Source organism: Oxyura jamaicensis, chromosome 7, assembly GCF_011077185.1.
Source record: "Oxyura jamaicensis isolate SHBP4307 breed ruddy duck chromosome 7, BPBGC_Ojam_1.0, whole genome shotgun sequence".
Classification (NCBI taxonomy): domain Eukaryota; kingdom Metazoa; phylum Chordata; class Aves; order Anseriformes; family Anatidae; genus Oxyura; species Oxyura jamaicensis.
Window position 1 is genome coordinate 6,859,992 of NC_048899.1, and position 22,645 is coordinate 6,882,636.

The following is a 22,645-nucleotide window of genomic DNA, read 5'->3' on the forward strand; positions in this document are numbered from 1 at the left end:
AGCTGACCCTCAGAAAGGAGGGTAAGGCAGCTTGGGGAACACTCAAGGAAAGCAGAAAGGAGCTACGCTTAGAGTGGGGAGGTGTGGGTAAAAATACAGCCCTGAGAGCTGGTTACTCCTGTGGTTATTGGGCTCCCCATGGCCCAGGAGGTTACAGCCATGGAGTCGGTTCCCCCAGTACAGAGCCTTTATGGGCGGCTGCTGATCCACTTGTTCATAAGATTACAAATACCGCGGGTAGCTAGGATCCCTTCCTATTTGTGCTGTGGACCCGCTGTTGCAGTATTAAGGAGATTCTGCCAGGAAGGGTGGCTCTGCATGGCTCCCCAAATTAGAGTCACCATGGTTGGTCTTGCCTGGGAGGATCTCAGGGCAGATGCCATCCAAGGAGCTGTTCTGATGCCAGCTAGCAGGTGTCCTTCTCCCCAAAGCATTCAAGTGCTGATGTAGCTGGTGGCTCCCTAATTGTTCTTTCTCCCAGTCCCCCAAGAAAACCCTTTTCATCCAAACTAAGTAGAGTGACCTCTGGAAGAAGCTTAAATATGTTTTTTTTTTTTTTTCATAAAACTTTATTTTGTGGAATACAACATACAGAAATAAATTAAGTGCTGAGTTCTGCTTTGAGTAGGTTTGAACATCTTTAGAGAAGGGAAAAAAAGACTTTATAGCCTCAAGGTGACCACAGGGTTTTATTGATGCTTTATTTTTCTGATGGATTACATTGTTTCATGGGAAACAACATGGAAAGAGATACTTGGGATGGATGAATGCTGGATAGTGGCAGTTTTTCCATCTAGTTTGACTGGATGAAAGTTCAGTTTTTGTAAGTGTAGTGACTCAGAGGCAATATCTACGGATGCACTTGTAGAAATTAGTGGGCTTAGAGGCACATCGTCCAGTCCTCTGCAGTTTCCATGTTGATGGTGCCTGCCAGAGCACGAATTTCACTTGGGCAGATCTTGGGTGCCATCTGGTCTTTCCGAATTTGACTTGTTCTAGGAAGGAATGAGAGAGTTGAACTTGAAGTCACCTTTGGCTGAAAAAACACTTGCAAAATGGCAAACTGAGCCTTTGATTTCTATATTGAGGTGTCTGTTTCATGTGGAAGTTGAGACTGTCTTTCCCAGGACAGAATAACAGTCCAAAGGAGCCCATAGGCCCACAGTATTTGTTTTTGCATTTTAAAGAGAGCTGCTGGCCTTTTCTGTTGACAGAAGAGAAATCACGTCAAGGTTATCAGCTTTCTCCCTCTGTAGAAATACTGCTAAATGTTCAGATACTTCTGAAGCCTTCTTTTGGCTACTGACCATGACTTAAAATACTTTTTTCAGGTGATTACTTCATTTTATTTGAAGAACTGCTGAAGAGTAGTTCACAGAAGTATTAAGGCTACTCTCTACAGTAATCTATATAAGGTGTTGCTTAGACTTGTTTTTTCTTTAAACAAAAGTTCTGTGATTATAGGATAAATGTCTTAAGCTGTCAATTTGCATAGTGTAAACTCTAATTTTGTATGACAACAGAAATCTAAGATGATATTTAAGCTTGTGTTTGTGATCATGGGTAAACTGAATGTTTTTTCATGGTACAGATATTGGAAAAAAATGCACTATACACTGCCTCAGTTTCCAGCCAGTTGTGGAGCTGGGATTAAGGCCCAGGAATCTGCTCCCCTGTTTTCTTTGCTTTTTGAAAACAGTTCAATTTTATTGTATCATTGGGGAGATAGCGTCATGTTGATTTCATAACCCGTGTTTCATAACCATGGACTTGTAGGAGCCTTTAAGCATAGCAAAGAGACAAGGTTAAGATTGCAAATGAGAATAACCTACCATCTGATATCTGGGGTTGTCCACTTAGACAGACAAGATGTGCTTTACAAATGCTGTGGAAAAAATACAGATGTGATGGTTAGAAGGAGCAGTAAATGCTAATTTGGTAAATACTCTTAGAGCAAAAGCTGTTCAGGAGCTGGTGGTGTTGAAAAGACACTTCTGATCAGATTTGATTTGGTAATGTGATAGAAAGCTTGAAGAACTTAATATTGTACAAACCATATTTGTCTCATCACACCCAGGCAGAAAGAGAATGATAATTTGAGTGCTTTGCCTAAGCCATTTGCTGTGGGTTAGTTTACTTCCCCCCACTACTGCTCTTCTACAGAAAGTCAGAGTCTAGAGACCCAGGGCTGACAGCAGTAGCCTTCTCTGCTGTGACCAAAGCCACCCTTTTCAGCAGTGTGACTGCAGGCTAAGTGTTGCAATGCTTGTTTTCATGTGTAAACCTTTCAACATTACTCAGCTGTAGCTCTGTCGAACTGATTTGCTGGAGAAGCTAAAAGCCAAGTGCAATGAAACTCAGCGCTGAAATGTAGGACAAGAGGGTGGTGAACCCCCACACCTACCCTCATAGTTGATGCAGCCATTGGAGTCTTCCTGACCTTTCATCAGTTCATCTACTTCTTCTTCTGTCATCTTCTCGCCTGGAGAACAGATACAGCCTGGTTAATTCTTACACAGACACATGATGCTGGATCCTACAGCTCTTCCAAATGCTTCCTTTGTTTTCTGGGTTAATAACAAAGGCCTACAGCTGAAGTGAGATTTATTCATTTTAACTTTCTTCAGAAGTTCTGTACATGCACGTAGACACAGCAATTGTAGTTATTTCTACAGTGAAGAAACCACACAGCAAATCCTCTTTGTCTGTGTGCTTTACTTCACTGAAGTTTACAGCCTATTCTCTCTATCACTCAAGAGGGACTCCTAGTACCTGGTCTGAGTTTAGAAGTAATAAAGCCTTTCTTTTAAGCTTTCTATAGTGTTTTATATCACCTTTCCCTTTGGATTCCCAGGTCAGAAACCCAGTCTTGTCTGGCCTTGTAGCTTCCTGTCTCTCCAAGCTAGTTAGAACATCTTTACTTTCTCTCATGCCTTCAAACAGCAGCAATTTAATGTTCAGAGGTGATAATCCCTTACCCAGCGTAGCCAGTACGTGACGGAGTTCAGCCCCCATGACTGTGCCATTGCCTTCCTTGTCGAAAACACGCAGACCTTCAACGAAGTCTTCATAGGTACCCTGGTCCTTGTTGTTAGCAGCTGCTTGCAGCATGGGCAGGAACTCTTCAAAAGTAATTTTCTTGGCATTCATCTCTGGAAAGACAGCACCAGTTGCTATGCTACTACACACTTCAATGTGTGTTCACTTGGGATATTCACCACTGCATGCAGGGAAGCCTCCCACCTCACTTGCACGTCTCTTTCTCCAGCTTACTCCAGCCTTGGGATTTGGCAGTTTCTCTGCAAAATCTGCCTTCCCTCTTGCCATGGGATTTAATTTTCACATCCATATGATTTTTCACATATTTGCTCCTGCCCTCTTTTCACACAGTTTTATAAGCTTACACATTTTTTTCAGAAACTAAACTTGCTGTATGAGTTGATCTTTGAAAAGATTTTGATGGGTGGGAGCTACAGAATATAGTACAATGGATCTTGAACCCCAAGCAGTGGGGAAAGGCAAGAGTGGGATGTTGGGACTTAAGCAAACCCCTGGGGCTGCCAACATTGTGTTACTGATATCTTTGGGTTCTCTTGGATGTGGAAGCAGAGGCTATTAGCAAAAGAATAAGCTAATTAAGAATAAGAACATCCAGAGAAATATGAATATTCCACGTATTCAGCATGGAGGCTGAAGGCCTCACAAGCTTAGTGCATCTAGCCCCTTTCTTTCCATGAGCCAGAAGCTGTGGTTTCCAGTGAGGCCTTCCCCATGTGGTTTGTATTAAAGCAATGCTGCCAAAAGGATCACTTTTTTTTTTTTTCTTGCCTATATCTTTGCAAAGAGCAGTTTTTCATTTATTCAGGAATGAAATGTAACAGATAGAAACATAAGAGATTTTTGAACGTAGAGTTGTTACTGAAAGTATTTTGCTACCCAACTACATAAAAACCCCTGACGGTTATTGCTGTAGTCACTTAAAGCACTTTGATGGTCTCACCTCACTGTTAGTCCTCTGCTTAGTGCTTCCCACTGGTGCTAACGCTGAACTCAGGACTGAGTTGTTCCTTAGACCCTATTTTGCTAAATGTGAGGGTTTGGATGTGATTTAGCTTGAGTTAACTCAGGGATGTCCCATACCTAAGCTCTTGTTAAAAGGTTACCATAGTATTTACCACTCATATTTCTAAAAGGGGGAGGAAATCAAATAGTGGCAGCTAGTAAGAGGCCACTAACAAGCATCCAGCCTATACCTTATATATATATATAGGCTTGTACCAGTTTTAAGCAGACCACCCCGTTCAGCTGAAACATACAGATGGGCCGCCAGTCTTGGGGCATGTTGTAGCTAATTCAAGGGACTGCTGCTAGAAATAGCCCCAGCTGAGGAGCAGGGGTCTGGGGCACAGATGGACTGTGAGCAGTTATGAGTGGATGCTACATGTACACCAAGCTGACAACAAAGTGATCTTAAAAGAGCCTTCCCTGTAGCCTAAGGAGATGGCTTTCCTTCTGAGCACTGTAGTCCATGCTACCACCATCCCCTTCAAAAGGAACTGGTGAAATTCCATGTGTTCCTGCTTGAGATTCCACCTGACTTCCCTGTTAGAGCAAAAAATCCTCTCCCTCCTACTGTGAGTACCAATGTTGCCTAATTACAGTTCCTCAGTTTGAAAAAGGGCCTGTAAGGGACTGCAGGGCACTCACCCTCTTTGCTGGGGTTCCCCAGGATCTTGTTGATCTCAGCATTTGTGGGGTTCTGCCCCAGTGCCCGGACGATGTCACCAACCTGGCTCAGGGTGATCTTGGCATCACCAGTCCTGTCAAAGAGGAGGAAGGCCTCCTTGAAGTCTGCAAGGAAAGAGCAGTGGTTAAATCAAGCCAGACAGCTCTGCAGTGACAAGTTGTATGGACAAAGATGTGAGCCTGTTGTCTCCTGGCACCGTTCCACTGACTCCTGGGGAGTTAGTAGGGAAATCTTTGACCCATGGTCCCAAGAAAAACTCCTCCCCTCTGACATTTTGGTTTCACTATTTAAAAACTCTTATGTCTACCTTTTGTAGCTTTCCTGGCTTTAATAACCATCAGTAACTTTGTGATTGACCCTGTAGTTATTTCAAGCACAGAGGTAGATAAGCTTTCTACGGACTTTGCCATTCAAGGACACGTTTCTTTACAGGACATGGTAACAGAAGGTAAAAATGTTATTGAATAATCCACTCCATTTTGTCCTGCCCAACGACTGGGACTCTTCTGCCAAAGCACATGGGAGTGCAAAACATCTGCCTGCTTCCATGGGTCCTGCCTGCAATTCCAGCATCTCAACCACATAGCACTAATAGGAAACTTGAAGGTAGATTTCAAATGCTGCTACTCTTGCTTTTCATTAAAGCTGTCTTACAGTGACACTTCTACTTTATTCCTGCTCCTGTCTGTCCCCCGTTCTCACAGATGAGTGAATGTCCAGCTTTTTCCAGTGGCAACACTTCTGTGTTGCCTTATTCTAGCACATTCCCAGTGCGTACAACTTTAAGACTTTGCTTCTTTCAGTGCTGCCAAATTATCGAAGTTCAATTATCTCCCCCTTGCTTCTGACAAAGGACTTTGGGGTATTGACACTTTCCCTATACAAATCAGTGCAAGCAGTTGCCTTCAACACATTGCCTGTCTTCATTTTCTGCTACAAAACTCCATGTTAATCATCTTACTGTATTCTTCAAGCTTTTTAAGCTGTTTATTGTAATGAGTAAAGAAATCTTTAAAAGAAAAAAAAAAAGTCATGGACTTATCAAAAAGGCCATCTTCAAACCTCATATGTCCAGAGCATTTTGGTCTGTGCTGTTGTATTGATCTTTTCCTGCACTGCAGTGCCTAATAGTGCTGTGTTTTAACTCTGAGTAAAGCAGCTGAACGCCCTTCCCTTGCCTTTGATGCCCTCCCAGCAGCTAGGGAGGGGCTTCGTGTCCTGCAGTGCGTGTAGGTGGAATGTCCGTTGTGTCTTGGGGCAGATTTTGGAGCAATAAACAACATCAAGTCATATCCTCATTCATCTTGTGCCGGGGATGTATGACACAGAGGTACTTAGGTTCTGCTCTAGCCATCCATACACCGAGTTAGTGGAGGAGTTGCTGGCACCCAGTAAAACTGCTGATACAGGATGTCAACCTGCTAGGCTGTAATCTAATACATCTGAAACTAATCTTCTTACTGTTTGATGTGTGAGACCTATAACCCTTCACTGCTAACCCTCTCCCCTTACAGATTTTATTGCAAACGATGAAATCAAGGCCTTCTGGATCTGTGTAGAGCGTCCCCTTACAATATCCCAGCTTCGTATCAGCCCCTGCTCTAGCAGATGAGGTCGATGGAGCTGTGCTGATTTATACCATACAATCAGATCTTTCATCTGCTGCGTTCATGACATTTTGCCAGAGCAAGATATAAAACAGTTCCAGTCTGTTATTAGCAAAGCCAGTGGGAGAGTTTCTCTTTCTTTGTAAATCCCATGGAGGTTTATGTTCGTTGGGCTCTGAGCACAGCTCCTTAGCTCAGAAGAAAATGTTACTTTTGTCTCAGGCAAAACTTCACTGCAGGATCTTTTTTTTTTTTTTTTTTTTTTTTTTTTTTTTTTTAATAGCTAGTCCTAGTTTATACCCCTGGAATAAGAGAATCTAAAATCCCTCTTTAAGGGGGGCAATGCCCAGCAGCTGGTGTGGATGGAAATAGCTACTGAGGGAGGGACATCTCTATTCCAGGGAAACCCTCCCTCTCTCAAGTGGTCTATTAATTGCTACTCTGCTTGCTTTAATCAGCAGTGTTACAGCATTAGATCTGAAATATGGAGGGAAGCTGGAAAAAATAATCTGCTTTGTTGTACATGCCAGCAGTTCTGAATTGATGACATTTCTCTATTAAACCCTCCCTACCCTTCTGTAAAATTTTCAGAATTAGAAAGTAAGGAAGAGTCTATTTCCTTTGTGACCAGGACAGTTTGGACTGCCAGAAGAAGGTTTCCATGCCCACTTGCTGCATGGTACCTCTTCCTGTTGATTTTGATGGTGTAACCCAGAGAAGTGTGGTGTTCAGGAAGTTTAGGGCTCTCTTAAGAGCTACTTCAAGCTGTTCCTCTTCCTCTAGATGTCTAGTAAATCCCTGTATCTTCTATTCTAAATACATTGTTCACAGTGAGGTCTGCTATATTTGATATGGAATTTTTGGCATTGTCTTTAAAAACTACATTATTTAATATAACCCAAATGCATCTTTTAAGGTATTTAAAACACTTCAGCTTATATTTCCAGGGCTTCAGGGGGGACTGCTCATGTCAGGTCTTTTTTTATCAACCTGTCTAATAGATTAAAGGAAAAAAAAAAAATGCAACTTGGTGCTCAACAACTGCCCAGCAGGAAATACAGCAAGATCCCTGAGAATGGCAGCATAATATAGAGCCTGTTACATTATATGCAGCAGTTTGCACAAGTCACTTATTTGCGAAGCATTCCCATGCTCCATGAATATATTTACAATAAAACAGCCTCTCTGCTTTCCCTTCCATAGTATCTCCCAGCAGAAGTGACAAATGGGCCATTGGCAAAATCCCCTACTTCTGTTCATATAAAGTCATGGCTAAATTAAATTTTCAACTCTTTCCAGTTGTACTTCATCCTCCTATTTCACTCATGGCTTAAAAATAAAGACCACTTTTCAGCATCCTTTTGAACAGCCAGCACAACTGAAAAATCTTCAGCAGATAGAGCTGGTAACACCACAGTATTTCCACTCAAACAAGCTCCTAAACTTTTCAGCTTGGGTTGCACATAAGCACACAAATAAATCGCATGTAAATCTGAGGCCACGTTCCTGTTCAGTGTGAGTCAGCACAGTTTTTCTGAAGTCAAGTGTGTGGTGACTTGTGCTGGCCGAAGTCCTAGCTCATCTTTTGGTAAAGGTTAAACGTTCAAGCCTGTAGCTCATCTCTGAACTCGCATACATGTAAAACACATTGGCTGTTTTGTAACTTACCATCCTGTTGCTCCTTGGAGAACTCGATCTGTTGGAAGGAAATCAATCACAAAAAATAGCTTAGGAAGGGGGGGCTGGGGGAGAACCTGCTTGTTTTCTAAAGCATCCAGCTCAATCCATGAGTATCTTCCAAAACAGCAAAAATACGGCCCGTCAGATGTGCAGAAGTAATGCAGATAGCAAAAGAGCTGTTAAGACTGGTGAATACTTAGCATTCAGTAGCCATTATGTTCCCCCTCCTGCCCCCTAGTAAAGTTTAATTTTTGTTTCACTTACCGTTAATTTGGTCAGGAGTGAAGGACTGCAGTTGGGTAGAAAGAGAGAAAAAAAAAAAGAGCTAGTACTGCTGAAAATGCACTGAGAGAAAGCAAATAGCACGAGGTAGCTGAGTGTTCTCGCTTCTGTCTTGCCTAATTAGGCCTTGCCAACCTAAACTAGTAACCTGGTCTATTTTTAAAGGTTCTGTTAATATCTGCACCCCAGGGAAAGCCAAGGTTGTGGCTAGAAACAATAACAATCTAAAGTCTTTTAACTACCATGTAAGTTGTTAATGCACCATCAGGTCACTTCCAGTTTTAGTGTAGACCTGCTTTATTATGACCATTTGAAGTAATATCACTTAACAAGCAGCTTTTTATATGTTAACAAAGAAAATAAACCATGCCCTTAAAGTTTGTTTCTAATTAGCTTTTGACAGTACATTGTTTCATAAAGTATTAAACTATGATACTTTCTTATATCAAAAATATTACTATCTTCCTTTGCCACTTTTGCATTAGATTAAAAAAAATGCTTATAGCACCAGCAAACTGTAACCCTTCTGTCTGAAGCTGCAGGAGCCACGCGTCTACCACTGCCTGGAGCAGAACTTGAGGCTGACTGGAAAGCCTCCCCCATTCCTTTAGGCTTGAGGAGGAAAATCAAGCAAACCTAGGCTGTCATCTTTTGGTACATCTTCCCCACTTAGAATTAAATTGAGCGAGAAGCTGGATTTAATCATGTAAAATACACTGGCTTGCTGCTAACTATTTTAGCTTTCCAGTGGACCCACCATGATTGAGAGTTGGAAAAGTAGAGCAGCGGACGGGCAGGAGGGATTAGCTGAGATGTCTCTGAGAGTGGTCCTGCTTTCCTGGCCTTTCTTCCTCTTATTTATCTGGCGGCGCTGACGGCATTGCCTGGATTAGGTGTCAGAAGAAAGCTGCCCCTCCCCTCGGTGAGTTCTTTAGCTTTCTTAGGGCAAAGTGATAGGAGGCTCCGTGCCTTGATGGGCATCTTACAACGGCTATTTTTAGGAGGTGGGAGAGGGGCAGGGGAGTAGCAAGCAGTAAGTTTGAATCTTGTCAGCAATTTCTGGGTCCGGACTGTCAAGCAAGGATATACCCTGTCCAAGCCTACCAGGAAAGCCTTCCCTTTAGGGAAGGCTCCTATTTTTCAAATAAGCTATAAAGTCAGTGACTGAGGAATGCTTGGGGCAGGAGGTGCAACGTGTTTGCCCAGCTGGCTGTTTTTCCATGTAGCCTGCAGGTCGCATGATAGGTGTAGCTGGATGGCATGCTTTGGGCTCGTTTCAAAGCTCATGAAATCGCTCATATTCCTTGTACCTTCACTGGGCTGTTCTTGACCCCTTTTTTGGATAATATGGCGCTCTGCATTAGATGAGTGGTGTTGCTGCTTGTCTGTTTGGTGCAATCCAGGTGTTGGCACTGAGCAGAAGATTCACCTGCTGAAGTGCCCCCTGAAGGTCTTCCTCTGCTGGTTGTGTTTTCCAAAGTTTGAATGCTTCTAAGGGAAAAATTATGCAAGTGTCTTGGACCCAGCTATACTAGTACTGGGTTTGCAGCTGATGTGCAAGTACCTGGCAGGGCAGTGGGACACTTAGGATACCTTCCTCCTAGTGGTTGGGTTGGAATACTAGCATGCCAGCTTCAGAGCTCACTGGCGTGGCGAGGAGAGCAGCTTCTGGGGTCAGAATTAGAGAGGTTTTTGTTATATAGGCACGTGGAAGAAGCCATGATGGAACCAAGAGCCTCCAGAAAGCTTTGGGTATTGGAAGGGTGATTGTTCATGGTGGGGAAAGGCAGAACTGACTTTTTCGGTTGCAGACGGGGTGCTGGTGGGACTACAAGTGGAGAGTCTCAGAATAGGTTTGAGGAAGGAGGTGCTGCAGTTTCTTCAGTAGTTAAGACCAATTCCTATTATGTACCATCTTCTAAGCCTACATCACAATCTCCAAACGGGTGCTACGAGTGGTAAAAGAGGGAGAAAAACTGCCTTGCTCCCTGTCACTTCAAATGGGTAAAGGAGGATCATGAAGCTGGGGTGGGAATGGTTGTGACAGCAACAGACTCCATGTTACAAACGCATCCCCTCTCTATTTTGTTTGTTATTTTCCTTTGCTGTGCACTTGCCACTCTTTTTCTAATGATAAAATGTGATTAGTGAGAAACTTTCCGCTGTAGTTCACTTAGTTACCCTGAAGATAAGCATAACCTTTTTGAATATTTGGCTTTTTTCAGTATGTTGAGGGGTCTGAAAAAAATAATCCAGTCCAAGCAGACTGTTAACATTTAAAAAAAAAAAACAAACAGTCAAAATAAACCAAAATATTTAGTTAGATTTGAGACTTTAACCTCCTACCTCCCCTCTTAAAAACTAAAGATACAACTGCACAGAAGTTTCCAAGCTAGTAATTTTAGTTGGAAAACACTCTGTCCAAACGGATTGTTGTTTGCATTTTTGGGAAATATGTGGAACATACAATGAGCATGAAAAATGCTCTGCTGCCAGTTCTTCACTTTTGATTCCTCTGCTACTTGCATCTGCTACTATTATCATATGGGAGCAGGACCATATTCAGGACAGAGCATGGCTATGGGGCTGTGTAGGAAAGAGGTTTGATATTTTTTGTCTGAATTATCCAATATAGGCTTAGCACACTTCAGACCTCCTAATTAAATACTGCCTGGGGCTGGAGCACAGGCAGTGAGAAAGCTATTATGGATCTTGGCCATCAGTCCCGATGCATTAATAGAGAAGCTTTCTAAAGACTTTGGCAGAGCTGAAATGTTGCCTGGGTCAAAGCGGTGTGTTGCCTTTTGTGGAATTTTCCTCCTGCCCTCAGCCTCTCGCTGTCCAGTGCTGGCAACTGGAAAATGTTCCCATGGAACATGATTGAATTTTGGTTCAAAGAAAACGTTTCTTGATACCTTCACTTCCTGGTCAGCTCTATGGTTGGCTATAACAAAACCTGTCCCTAAACATGTTAGGTGACAAACAGAAAATAATTGGGGCACATTTGTCTTGAATATAGAAAGCTGATACCTGGATTAAGTATCTGGCTTGAATGGTTTATCAAGGGTGTATAAATGGAGAGGGGTCTCCATATAAGCCAACTGAACTCTTAACTGCATGAGACTTTGGCTCAGGTTTTAGATGAGGAAATACTTGTTCACCACATCAGCCCTTCATTTCATTACTTGTCAAATAAAAGTGTCCTAGGCGGCATTTTGCTGGGGAGAAACTTTCTGGTATGGGCACATCACATACAATTGAATTAAGAATTACCCTGCTTTAAGCCTGTAGAGTCTGTTGGGGGCTTAAAATGCTACTCACTTTGAGTAAGTGCATCTATAAATGCCCTCAGTAAAGCAAATGCAACAATTATTCCTTTTTTTTTTTTTTAAAAAAAAAAAAAAAAAGTGTTAAAGGTAAGACTTCTGATGCTGTAAGAAGCTTTCAAAAACTTCCCAAGGCAGAAAGGAATATCTTGCAATGATGTAACCTTTGTTCTGTTGGAACATGTTGAAAGATACGCAAAAACCAGGAGGAACTGAATTTTTCTAACTTGATTCAGCCCTTATATATGGACCAAGGTATTATCCAGGAGGAAATCTATACCAAGGAAAAGTGCTGTTTATTTTTCAGTTAATGCTTTTCCAGGTATAGCTTGTGACCGCCTTCTATTCCTCTAATTGCAAATTAGATGTGTTTTGACCAGAACCTAGTTAGATAGGGTAGGGTGGACAGGGTTATATGCAACTCCTTATTGCCAGATAAGCAGAAGACCCAATCCATCCAAACCTTAATTTCCTAATTCTTAATGGTTCCTAACTTTTCTCTCAAAAAATCACTGGTTCCTGGACCTTTGGTCCAGGTCTTTGCTGTGCGGTGCTGTTGTCACCAGTTTGGGCTGGTGGACTCTTGAGTACAGCTGTGCTGAGCTACAGCCACTTTGTACTCATTTTACCTGTCTGGGCAGGGTGAAAAGTCCCAGGAAAGAATGCTGCTGGAGGCTAAAGATGCTCCACCTGCTCAGTACCCCTTGGGTGAGTCACGGAGAAGAGAATTGTTTTAGCTGGGATTTGATTAGAGAGCCCCCAGAGAGCTCAAGGTGCTGTCTCCATTGAAGAGACAGAACTCATTGGATGTCTTGGAAAATCAGAGGGGAATATCAGAGTCCCTGAGGATGCCTGTTATATGTTTAGCAGTTTATACAGGTCTTAAAGTATTTCCTTTAATTCAGGGTGGATATAGCTAGGATTGTGCCTACTGTAGTTCCCGTAGCGGCTGTTCACCACTACTGCCTGCTCCCTGATTAATACAGATGCATGTATTTTCTAGCAGACTTGACCGAGGGCAGGATTACAGAGCTCTCAAACCCCGCTGGAAAGCAGGCAGTCGTTGTGCTGACCCTCACCCTGGTTCGGTAACTGGTGCAATCGATGCTGCAGATTTCATAGAGGCTGCTTCTGGATTAAGTAAGAATCAGCAGCCTGATGGATTTCGCCTCATGTCTTTTATAAGGCAAAGAAATGCTAAATGCAGGTTTTGAGAATGAAACTGCCTGGAAATATAATAGAAGAAAAAATAAAGATGAACACTGCTAATATATGGGAAAGAAATGAGATACCACAAGGTTTGGAAGAATAGTTCAAAATCTCTTAGTTTAATGGACTTAACACAGATGAATTGGATTATTTTTTTCCCCTTCCAAGTACTCTTGGTAACTTCCTGGTTTGCTGACTTTAGTTTGCAGCTTTACAGTTAGGCAAAAACTTTTAGATGAACCTTGGCAATTAATTAAATGTGCCCTTCTGAAATGCCTGGGAGTGAAATGTGCTGCAGCTGCTAATCTTAACATTTTGTACAGATTGTATTGGCTTTATAGGGGGAAGGACATTCAGATGTGCTCATTTGTTAGTGTCCCTTTTCTAATTGCATTTAGTTTTGCATGAATGTGCCTCAGTGAGGGGATGTGCAAGGAAATGTGAGGCTCTGGAGCTCTGCTCTTTGAGGGATCCCTTGTTTTAACATGCCTCCCAGTGGCAGTGGTAGAGTATTAACATTATTCTAAACTATTGCTACTTGACATTTAAATGCTATGCAGCAAAGCAGCCAGCTGAAAGCACTTGTTGGCAGTGGGTGTAAGATGTAATAAAGCCTCAAGGAACCAGGGGCAAATTTCCATCTTGGCTGTTTCATATCTCCTTACAGGCAACTTCTTTCTTTACTTGTCACTGGCTAAATTAGTCACCTTCTTCTTACCTTATGTAAGCTAAACTCAAATATCTTGTTGCTATCTGTAGTGATCTCTCTGTGCACTGAGAGGTTTAAAACTGTATTAGAAATACTGTTAGGTTCTTTCAGTTTATCTGCTGATGGGAGAAAGTCTATACCATGTTAGCACTAGAAAGTACTTTAAGTGAGCTTTTGAGATGCTATTCTCTCTGTAATTTTCTCTGAATTCCATTGTTTCTACCAAATTTTGTCACTCTCTAGACCCTCCAAAGGCTATAGGTATCTTTTAAATGCTGTCAAAGCTGTGAATTACTAAGAATGGGTCCTGTCAAAAATCATTGCTTTTCAAACCATTTTTCACTTTAGCAGATGTAAGAAAGTGTCTGCTAAAACATATGGGGAAACTTCTACTTGTGAGGGTCTCCTTGCTTAGCACTGTAGGGGAAAAAAAAAAGAGGAAAAAAGGAGTCAAAGTTCTGAAAAATTTGTAAAGATAACTTCCTGAGCGGTGGCTGGGACCGCTCTGGAGCGGATCCCGAATGCTGCTGTGTCTCAGCAGTCAAAGTGATAGGAGGAAGCTGACCTGGATGGTCAGGTAGGCACTTGCACATCTCTTCAGGCAGTCAGTCATATTTGTGTTCGTGTCTGTCCTAACTGAAGGGCGCTTGGGACTGGTGACCTTGTGCAGCAGTTATGTCCGTCGTAAAGAATCTTTCTGGAGTCATCACTGGGGTTGGATCAGGCATAACCTAAAGGCCTGCGCCAAAAACTTCAGCCAAGAACCTGACGGTTCCCAAGAAAGCCTTTAGTGCCATGAGCACAGCTCCTGCTAACCTTCCTGTTCTCACTGTGAAGCTTCACAAGGAGTTTGCAGTGCAGTCGCTCTGGGTGTTTCAGCTGACACTTGCAGTCCTGCTTGCCCTCTAGCCCAGCAGCTTTCTGTCAGTGCATTTAGGGACATTACCTTGCTCTGGTTATATCCAACGCAATGCCTGTTCAGAGGTGACTTCCTTGAGTAGTAAACGTAATAAGAGTTAGGACGTTTGGAAAAAACACTTTTTACAGCCTTAAGAGCTCCGTATTTAAAAGCAAAATGATCACACAGGTTTGTTTTCCATGCAGCAGGCTCCATCATGCATCACACAGTTGCACAAGGCCTCAGCAAGTCTTTACTAGTGGATAGCTCTGAATTACTTTCCCCTGTGGATGTAGGTAGCTTAATTGGTCGCTGTCCATGGAATTTCATCTTGAAAGCAGCAGTGTGGGAAGCCTCGTGTACCTAACGAGAGTCCATGGGTACTTGCAAGGACCCTCAGGTGTACCCTTCTAAGCAAAGGGCCTGGTGTAACACTGTGTGTGCAGGTCACCTTCTGCAGAGCAGAAGCCTATGAAGCACTGAGCTCAGCATCTCCAGATCCCAAAGCCTTATGGCCAATGCTGTGAGGCTGGGCTTGGTCCAATGACGTGTTGCATGTGCTGGGCAGGGCTCTTAGATTTCCAATGAAAAAAACAACAAAAGCACACTTTGGTGATATGGACAAAGTTAAACATAACAAACCCTCTCTACCTGCTTCTGATTTGGACAGTATGAAGTTTAGGCATATCTCCCTGCTTCTGCTGCAAAACCAAACGCATGAGAAATCCTCATCATAAGTGTCCCATAGTAGTGCTGTTCATCAGCTCAGAGTTTCTTCTTGCTTAGGTGTGCATGGGAGAAGACAAAACAAACAAGCTACCTTTTGTGAGAATGTCTTTCCTACATTTTTAAGTTAAAAATAAAAAAATCCAGGGGTCTCTTAACAAAACAACCCAAACGGTCATTTCTCTCTTAATTGTGGTTGGTTCCTGTTAAAGTCCAGTTGGTAATGCTCCATTGTGTCCATCACCCTGTTCTTCTCCTGTCAGTTATGATTTAACTATTGACCCCTGTACCTGACATTTCCAGTCCCAGGATGCACGAGTGATAAGGAAAATTGGAAATATAAATTAAGGCTGGAAAGATTTGTACAGAGTAAATTCTGAGTTTTTTCTTGAAAAGGAGGAGAAAGGGTCTCTTAATTTTCCACATCAAAACAAATTCCTCTTCCTCCCAGTCTTTGCCTTGATTCCCTTCCTGTGCTGGTTATGGTGAGGCGAGATCATAAAGGGCTGAGTTTAGATTTGAGTCTTTAGCAGTCTGGTATTCCTGTTACTCAATGCTGGAGTCAGTAGGTGGTGCTCAAAAATAGAAAATCTTGTACTAGCTGCTAGGAAATCACCAAAGATTTGCTTTAATTTGGTTAATTTAGAGTGGAGGGGGGAGAAAGAACAAACAATATTGATGAGAGAGGGTGAAAGGCCTGTCGCTCTATCTGAGGATGCCAGGTGATTTTGGTGAAGGGGTGCCTGCTTTTGCAAGAACCCAGCTTAAAACTTCATAAATCGGGCTCGCTTTCAAAGCATGTGCCCCAAGAGGCCCAAAACCATATTCCCTGAGGGCAGACCAAGCAGGGCATCCAGGGGGAGGGGTGCCCCCAAAATAATCCCCCGCCACATTGCTAAACCTCTTTCTTGTTTGTTCTGGAGAGTATGATCTCAGATGCCAACTGAAATGAAGTGCACTGCCAATTTGGCTTAGTTAGCTGCTATACCCTGATTAGGCAGCTCTACTCTTACCTGCTCCAGCTGTAAGAGATGGAAGGAGCTTGGGGAACTTTGTAAAAATTACAGAAGCTTTTCTGTGTGTCTGCCTGCTTTGTGACTCCCCAGATGATCACTGTCCCCACAGCTCGGGGTTCCCAGGAATCCCTTGTTAGCAGCAAGCTGCAGCATGGCTGCTAATTACCCTGGTGAGCACAGGGCAGTCTGTTTGGAAGGGGACTTGTTGGGAGGGCTGGAGGCTTTGACTGGTAAGTCAGTGCAAACAGTGCCAGGAATTGGGTTGTTTGCTGAGAGTCCTGGTCAGAAGTGCTTAGCTTTAAGTACTCTGGCTCCAGAGTTTTGCTAGAAACGGTGCTGTGTTTTTTCTTGTGCTGATGCTTTCCTTGCCAAATTGAAGGATTCAAGATGAATTAATGCTAAAGAAGGGATTGAGCTAAAACTCAGAAAACATGAATTTTGATTGCTGACTCTGCAACATACATCCCCCAAGCAAATTGTTTAGAGGACGATGCTATTTCCCATCACTGCCTGAGGTCTCAAAGGATGCAGGTGTGTAGCCCATGGTGGCTGGCTGGGACCTCAGGAGGTTGTCCAGCCCCTGCTCCTGTTCCAAGGCTGTCAAAGGCTTGTGTCAAAGGTGCTGTGGTTGTTCCTGCTATCTTCACAAAGAGCTAACCCTGGAGGTGCCATGGTCTACCTGGGCAGCCCTGGCCTGCTGTGGAGCCTCAGGTAAGAGGAGAAGGCTGGGGACAAAGGGGACATGTCACCCTCACAGGCAGCGTGGGCTCCTGCATCACCCTGTGGTGACTGCTGTGCCATGGCATGGACCCCTCACTGCCGGGGGGCTCCGTCCCTCCTTGCAGCACCTCGAAGCTTCCTGGCACTTGCTTTGTGAGGTTAGGATGAAGAGCAGAGGGGATGCTCGTAGAGGGATGTACAACAGTGACAAGCATGTGGGGCAGGGGCAGTACCACCCAGCACATTGCAGGGCAGCCCTGCACCCCATCCATCATGCTTAACTCATTTGCAAATAAAAATGGTAATGCTTATGTGCTTCTGCTAATGGTAAGAGAATAGTTTTGTCTTACTCAGCCCAGGTTTTTCTGCACATCAGAGGAAGAATAGTGTCTGATGTTATCTTTCAAAAGAAAGAATTTAGGAAAGCTATCTTTTCTCAGTCCCAGCATGACAAAGCCCAGAGCATTCTCTCTGCTACCTGTATATACATCCTGCTGTGACAGAGAGCTGTCTGGGTAAAGGAGTGGGTTGGAGTGAACCACAGAGATGCCTCAGACTGCAGCCGGCCATTCTTCAGTGGGTAATATACTGTTAAGTCTATTTATGTAAAGATAGATTAGCTGGGATCACTGGAGGTGAAAATTCTATTTTCTCCCAATGAACTGGACACAGAGAGCTATCAAATCATATTAAATTATTTAGTAGGCAATCTAGCTTGCGTTCCCCTTCATCTCTGGAGATGGGTGAAATGTGAGGTCTAATCAGACAGTATTCTCAAAAACAGTTGGCTTTCTTTGTAGCCTTTACTAAGATCACTCTAAATATTTCAAAGTGTCTTTTTCCACCCCCTCTTGCTCTTGGTTTTGCTTTGCCAGTGAGTTCAACTTCAGTCTTACAAGAAGCTACGTGCTCTTTCAGCAAGGGACTGGCTACTGGTGGTGAAAGTTAAAGCTTCAGGAAGTTTTACCAAAGGGGTCACAATCCTGGGACTGTATGGGTGACAGACTGTATGTACTAAGGTACCTGAAGCAGAATTCATCATGAAATTAAAGTGAGTAGGTCCTATTAGGAGACCTTGTACTCCTCCTTTTCTTCCTAGTAGGCATGATTCCTTATGCAGCATTCAGCAAACTGGTCCTGGGACCAATCAGCTTGTCAGGTAGGTGGAGAATAACTATGTATAGTCATGCCCAGAGAAGTGGGTCTGTCCCTTCATCTCTTTAACTGCTTAACCTCCCTCTGCTCTTTCTAAATAGAGAATTTCCCTTTGAAGGAAATTTGAGGAATTCTCTTTGAAGGGTCAAGGCAGCAATTGGTGATGTTGGATGGCATGCCAAGTCTTGATTCAGTGCAAGTTCTAATGGACGTGCAGTCAAGGGAAACCTCTGCAAATCTTTTCTTGGCTACTTTCAATATGAAACAAATAGCAAATTTTGAGTAAACATGAAAAGATGAGGGGAAATCACTTGAAATGCTTTCCTTCGTGGCTTTATAGCTCATGGGTCTCTCTCAATGTCTGTTGTGCAAAGAGAATGAAAATTGGCAAATCTTTTTCATCTTTGCTTTTAAAGATAAGGAGTGCTGATCTCAGAACACATGGCCAAAGGGTTATCAGGTAGTTGCAAAAATTTGGAAATAAATTTGAGGGGAAGCTGCAAAATAACATCAGGTTTTAGTACCATGTTATGGGAAAACATTTCATTTCATGTTTCAGTAACCCTTTCCAGCCCTCATGTGCTGAGGTCAGGGTTTGGGGGTTTAGGATTTTTTTGGTGGAACTTTAAAATTCGGCTTTACAAAACAGGTCAGACTGATACTGGTTTGGTAAGAAGTTCTGAGAGCCACCATCTACAACATGGTTGAAATCACCAGGCTTCATTCTTGTGTTAATCCATGCGCCATGCCTCACATCCCTCCTGCTACTAAAACAACCGAAAGCTCAGGCAGATCAAGAAATCCATTGCTGGATGGTTACTCATTCATTTCACCACAGTCCCCAAGCAGGAAACAAACACACACAACGTTTCCCTGCCGGTTTCAGCAAGGACTCTGCTAACTTTCCCCTTCGGGAGCACTCGGGGTCAGTGATCAGCACACGTTCATCCATTTACCTTGATGCTCTTGAGATCAATTGCTGGCTCTTTGGGTTTAGCGGGTGCCGGTGCCGGTGCTGGCGCGGGTGCTGGTGCTGGTGCTGCGGCTGCTGCTGGTTTCTTTACGTCCTTCTTTGGTGCCATTTTGTGTTGCTGAAACTTGAGAGTAAAGGTAACCCCCCAAAAAAGTTTAAAAACCCCTTAAAAGTGATTCCTGGGAGAGAAGCAGTGGTCAGAATGAGCTACAGCCTGTGCCCTGGGGGTGGACCCAATGTGCTAAAATCTAAAAGGGCATATATATATTTCACTTAGTGCCTTGTACAGTCCTGACACATGCAGCTGGATTGGACAGCTTGCTAATCAAGGGGGATGTCATTCCAGCTCGGGCTATAAATGGAATATAAGAGTTCAGGGCTTCATAGGATCAAGGGACCTTGGTGGCTTCCCCCCCACCCCTCTTTAAAAACGCCAGCCACCTTCCCTGCATATATATATATATGTTTTTTTTTTGAATGTGTGGAAAGTGGAGGGGAAACATGACAAACCCAGCTTCAGATCTGCTGTTGACATTCAGACATGGGTCGAGCAGCCCTTTTTTCTCATCAGAACTTCACTTCTGAAGTAATAAATATTCTCTCCTTCCCTCCCCTTCCCTTCTCCCCCATGCCTGCGTAGTGCTCCAGGAGGGTTTGGTTTCAAGCAGGAATTTTGACTTTCAGGTCTGGGAAGATCATCAATTTCCAGCCTCGTTTGCCTCTCTCCCCAGAGGCCCGCACTCCTCCACTGCTTCCTTCTTTTACAAGAAGTGTTGATCAAGCAAAGGCTCCGAGTGTTTAAAAAGAAAGCAGACAAATATGGAAAACACCGCAGTGCCTTCAACCAAGGTGTCTCTCCAAACCCTGGGCATTTCTCAGCTGCTCTGACTTCCTTTCTATCACGTTAAGACCCTGTTTAAAATTGAAAATTGCTTCCTTTAATTTCTTCCTTTGATCTTTTTTTTTCCTCTCCTTTGGATAAGCTGAGCCTGCGATAGACTGGAGATCAGCAGGATGCTGTGTTTTCCCCCACAAAAAGGTTTCCCTTTCATAAAGCAGTTATAATCAGAAACTAGGCATCAGGCACAGGAGGCGTTTCTGTTGTCACCTTGTTTGGTTGCCCATCCTACGTCTGTTTATCCTTCTACCCTGCAGTCTCCTGATGGGCCTTCCTGCTCCCCCTGCTCTCCAGGTCTCATTGGAAGATGCAGCTTTCAGCAGGAGGCAGCTTTGTTTTCACCAGACTCTTTACAGCACAACAAAGCAGCTTCTGACTTTCAAACCTGGTTTCCCTGGTCTGTATGATTGAAATCTTCTGCAGAGGAATGCAGGGCTGCTCTTTACTCTTCCCTTGTCCAGCAGTCTCTCTTCCATTCACTCTTCAGCCTCCCGAGTGTGAGGCTTTTGGTGGGGCCATTATTAGTTTTGTGAACTGTGCTCTGCAAGTGTTTAGAAAGTCAGGGCCTTTGTGTGTTGCTGCTGTCTTACATTGCACAAACCAAACTTTTGCAAAATCCACCAGCAGAAATGGATTCTGGAGATGTAACTTAGTTGGAAATCTGATTTTTTTTTTTTTTTTTTTTTTCAATGCATCTCTACACCTATGAGAACATTAATTGCAAAAACCAGTGACAATCCAGTAATTTCTGCGGTCACCTGAGGTTTGCAATGAAATAATCCTGAAAGCCTCCATCAAATATCTGTTAAACTAAGGAAGATAGGCTCCCAGAAATGAAGCATGAACTTACTGCTGGCTCTGCACATTGTGGCCTAAGAAGGCAGATGGCCACCAGAAAAGGAGATTTTGTGAGGAGCTGCCGCAAAATAATTGCATATGGATCGGGTGGGAAGATGAATGAGTGCAAAGAAGGAAGAGGGTGGCAGGTCCTTATTTTACCAGCCAGCTTAAAGATTTGGATCCTGGGACAGGGTGCTGTGGGGGAGCTTGGATGTGCCCCAAGGCATCCCTGGGAGCGTGTGTGGTGTGCCTCTGCCTGTCCCCAGGGAGCAAAGCCCCAGGCGACGCGGAGGAGATGTGTCCCTGTGCTCTGGGGCCAGGTGCTGCAGCAGGAGGGCTCCTCCTGTGCTGTTAGCAGCCACTTCCTGCCAGCACTCGAGCAAACCCCCAGCCTCACGCTCGCTGGGATTTGCACAGATCCATTTCTAAGGGAAAGCGGCAGCAGCTGAGGATGCGAGGTATCGCTGGCATCTGCCTTTCTGGGTGTGTGGCTCCTGGGGGGTGCGTGGGTGCCTCCATCCCGCAGGAGAATCCCGCAACAGGGGGAGGCAGTGTCAGGGGGTAGGGGGCTTTGGCTTTCACCAGACCCCAGAAAACGCAGCAGGGGGACGTTGTTTGTTGGGTGCTGTGCTCTGCTAGTCTGGTCACTTGCAGAAACAGGTTTGGGTCTGCTTGTTTTTTGTTGTTGTAGTTTTTCCAAAGTTTGCTGAAGATGTGGTATTGGCCATCGCAAAACTTGATGCATTTGGGCCAAATTTGGTTGGTTTAATAAAGGGAGGTGTGTTCTTCCCTCCAAAGCACTGATATGATTAATTCTGACACTTTTGAAATGAAGTATGTGGCTTTTTCAAGCTAGGGTCACAGAGATGGTGCTGATTTCAGCACCGGAGTGGGAGGGCTGCCATCCGTCTGCAGTTACTTTTAAGTCACTGCCTTTCTGGTCCAGTCTTTACCAAGATGCCTCTGCCTGAGGCTTTCCTATAGCCCAGGGAGCCAGGTGCTCCTTTTGGAGGAGGGAGATGTTGGTTTAAATCCAGGCACTGAAGTAGAAGGCTGGATCTTCCATATGCTAGGGGAGTGAGCACGCTATGGAGCTGTTGGATGCAAGGGTGAGCACCAGTGTTTCTGCGCTGTTTCACAGTGTGCTCCCTTTGAGACTTTTGCCTTTTTCTTTCTAAAATGACTTAAAATGCAATTACCTTGCTTCCCATTTTCCTAGTAATTAAGAAAGTACTTGGGTTTTTGTTTTTTTGATTGTCTAGAAAGGACCTTTATTTTCCTCTTATGCTTCTGGTATGTCCTCCAAGCCCCACACGCTATAACAAGTGCCCAATAAACACTTGCTGCTCCCAGTGTACCTGCAGCATGTTGCACAGGGATCAGAAGGTAAAGTCTGCTTCTTCCAGTACAGGTTTGCTCAGAAGGGCTCAGGCCAGTGGTTTCCCTCTGGGTGCTTTAGGCTGCTCAAGATAGCAGTCACTGGGAGGGCTCTGGGTGGAGCTTGCTTTCAGGTAAGGTGTGCAGCACTCAGCATACAGGCAGTATTTACAATTACCTATTTCGGTCTCTTCTTGGAGCATTTCTGCTGTCCCATACCTACGCATCTTCTATAATTTCAGCTGTCTGACATGTCCTTCATTTCCTGTGATAAACTCCTGTCTGACACCTGTTGCTGTTGAGTATTTGCAGTGCTTCTCTGCTGAAGGTTGGGTGGCTGCAGTGTCAGCAGGAAAAGCTGTAAGCATGTGTGTGCCATTTGGCAAGCACTGAGCTTTGAGAACGTTTGCAATGGCTTGGAGCTGTGCCCTGGTACAACCACCTACTTTGTTTAGTTGATCAGTGGGAAGTGATCCTATTAT

The 22,645-nt window shown here is 43.9% G+C and overlaps 1 protein-coding gene across 2 annotated transcripts; it reads right to left on the bottom strand.

Moving 5' to 3' along the window:
* Positions 1–560: 560 nt before the first annotated feature.
* On the bottom strand, positions 561–19,284 carry MYL1 (myosin light chain 1). 2 transcript variants are annotated; one of them, XM_035331126.1, is made up of 7 exons: positions 19,032–19,284; positions 8,023–8,050; positions 4,708–4,851; positions 2,979–3,152; positions 2,405–2,482; positions 1,833–1,885; positions 561–995 (listed from the first exon to the last, which is right to left on the bottom strand). In XM_035331126.1, exons 1-6 carry the CDS (start codon positions 19,155–19,157, stop codon positions 1,857–1,859), a joined length of 579 nt encoding a protein of 192 aa, XP_035187017.1. In that variant the 5' UTR covers positions 19,158–19,284; the 3' UTR covers positions 561–995; positions 1,833–1,856. The 2 variants fall into 2 exon arrangements, with proteins under 2 accessions (XP_035187017.1, XP_035187018.1); XM_035331127.1 differs by lacking the exons at positions 8,023–8,050; positions 19,032–19,284 and adding exons at positions 8,299–8,323; positions 9,074–9,207.
* Between the last annotated feature and the right edge of the window lie 3,361 nt (positions 19,285–22,645).

Bases quoted from the DNA above. Each gene is read 5' to 3' on its own strand.
- MYL1 (XM_035331126.1), bottom strand. From the start codon at position 19,157: ATGGCACCAAAGAAGGACGTAAAGAAACCAGCAGCAGCCGCAGCACCA. The intron at 8,051-19,031 runs GTAAATGGATGA...TCCTTCCAACAG, and splicing joins TTGATCTCAAGAGCATCAAG to ATCGAGTTCTCCAAGGAGCA. The intron at 2,483-2,978 runs GTAAGGGATTAT...TCTGTTCTCCAG, and splicing joins TCACGTACTGGCTACGCTGG to GCGAGAAGATGACAGAAGAA.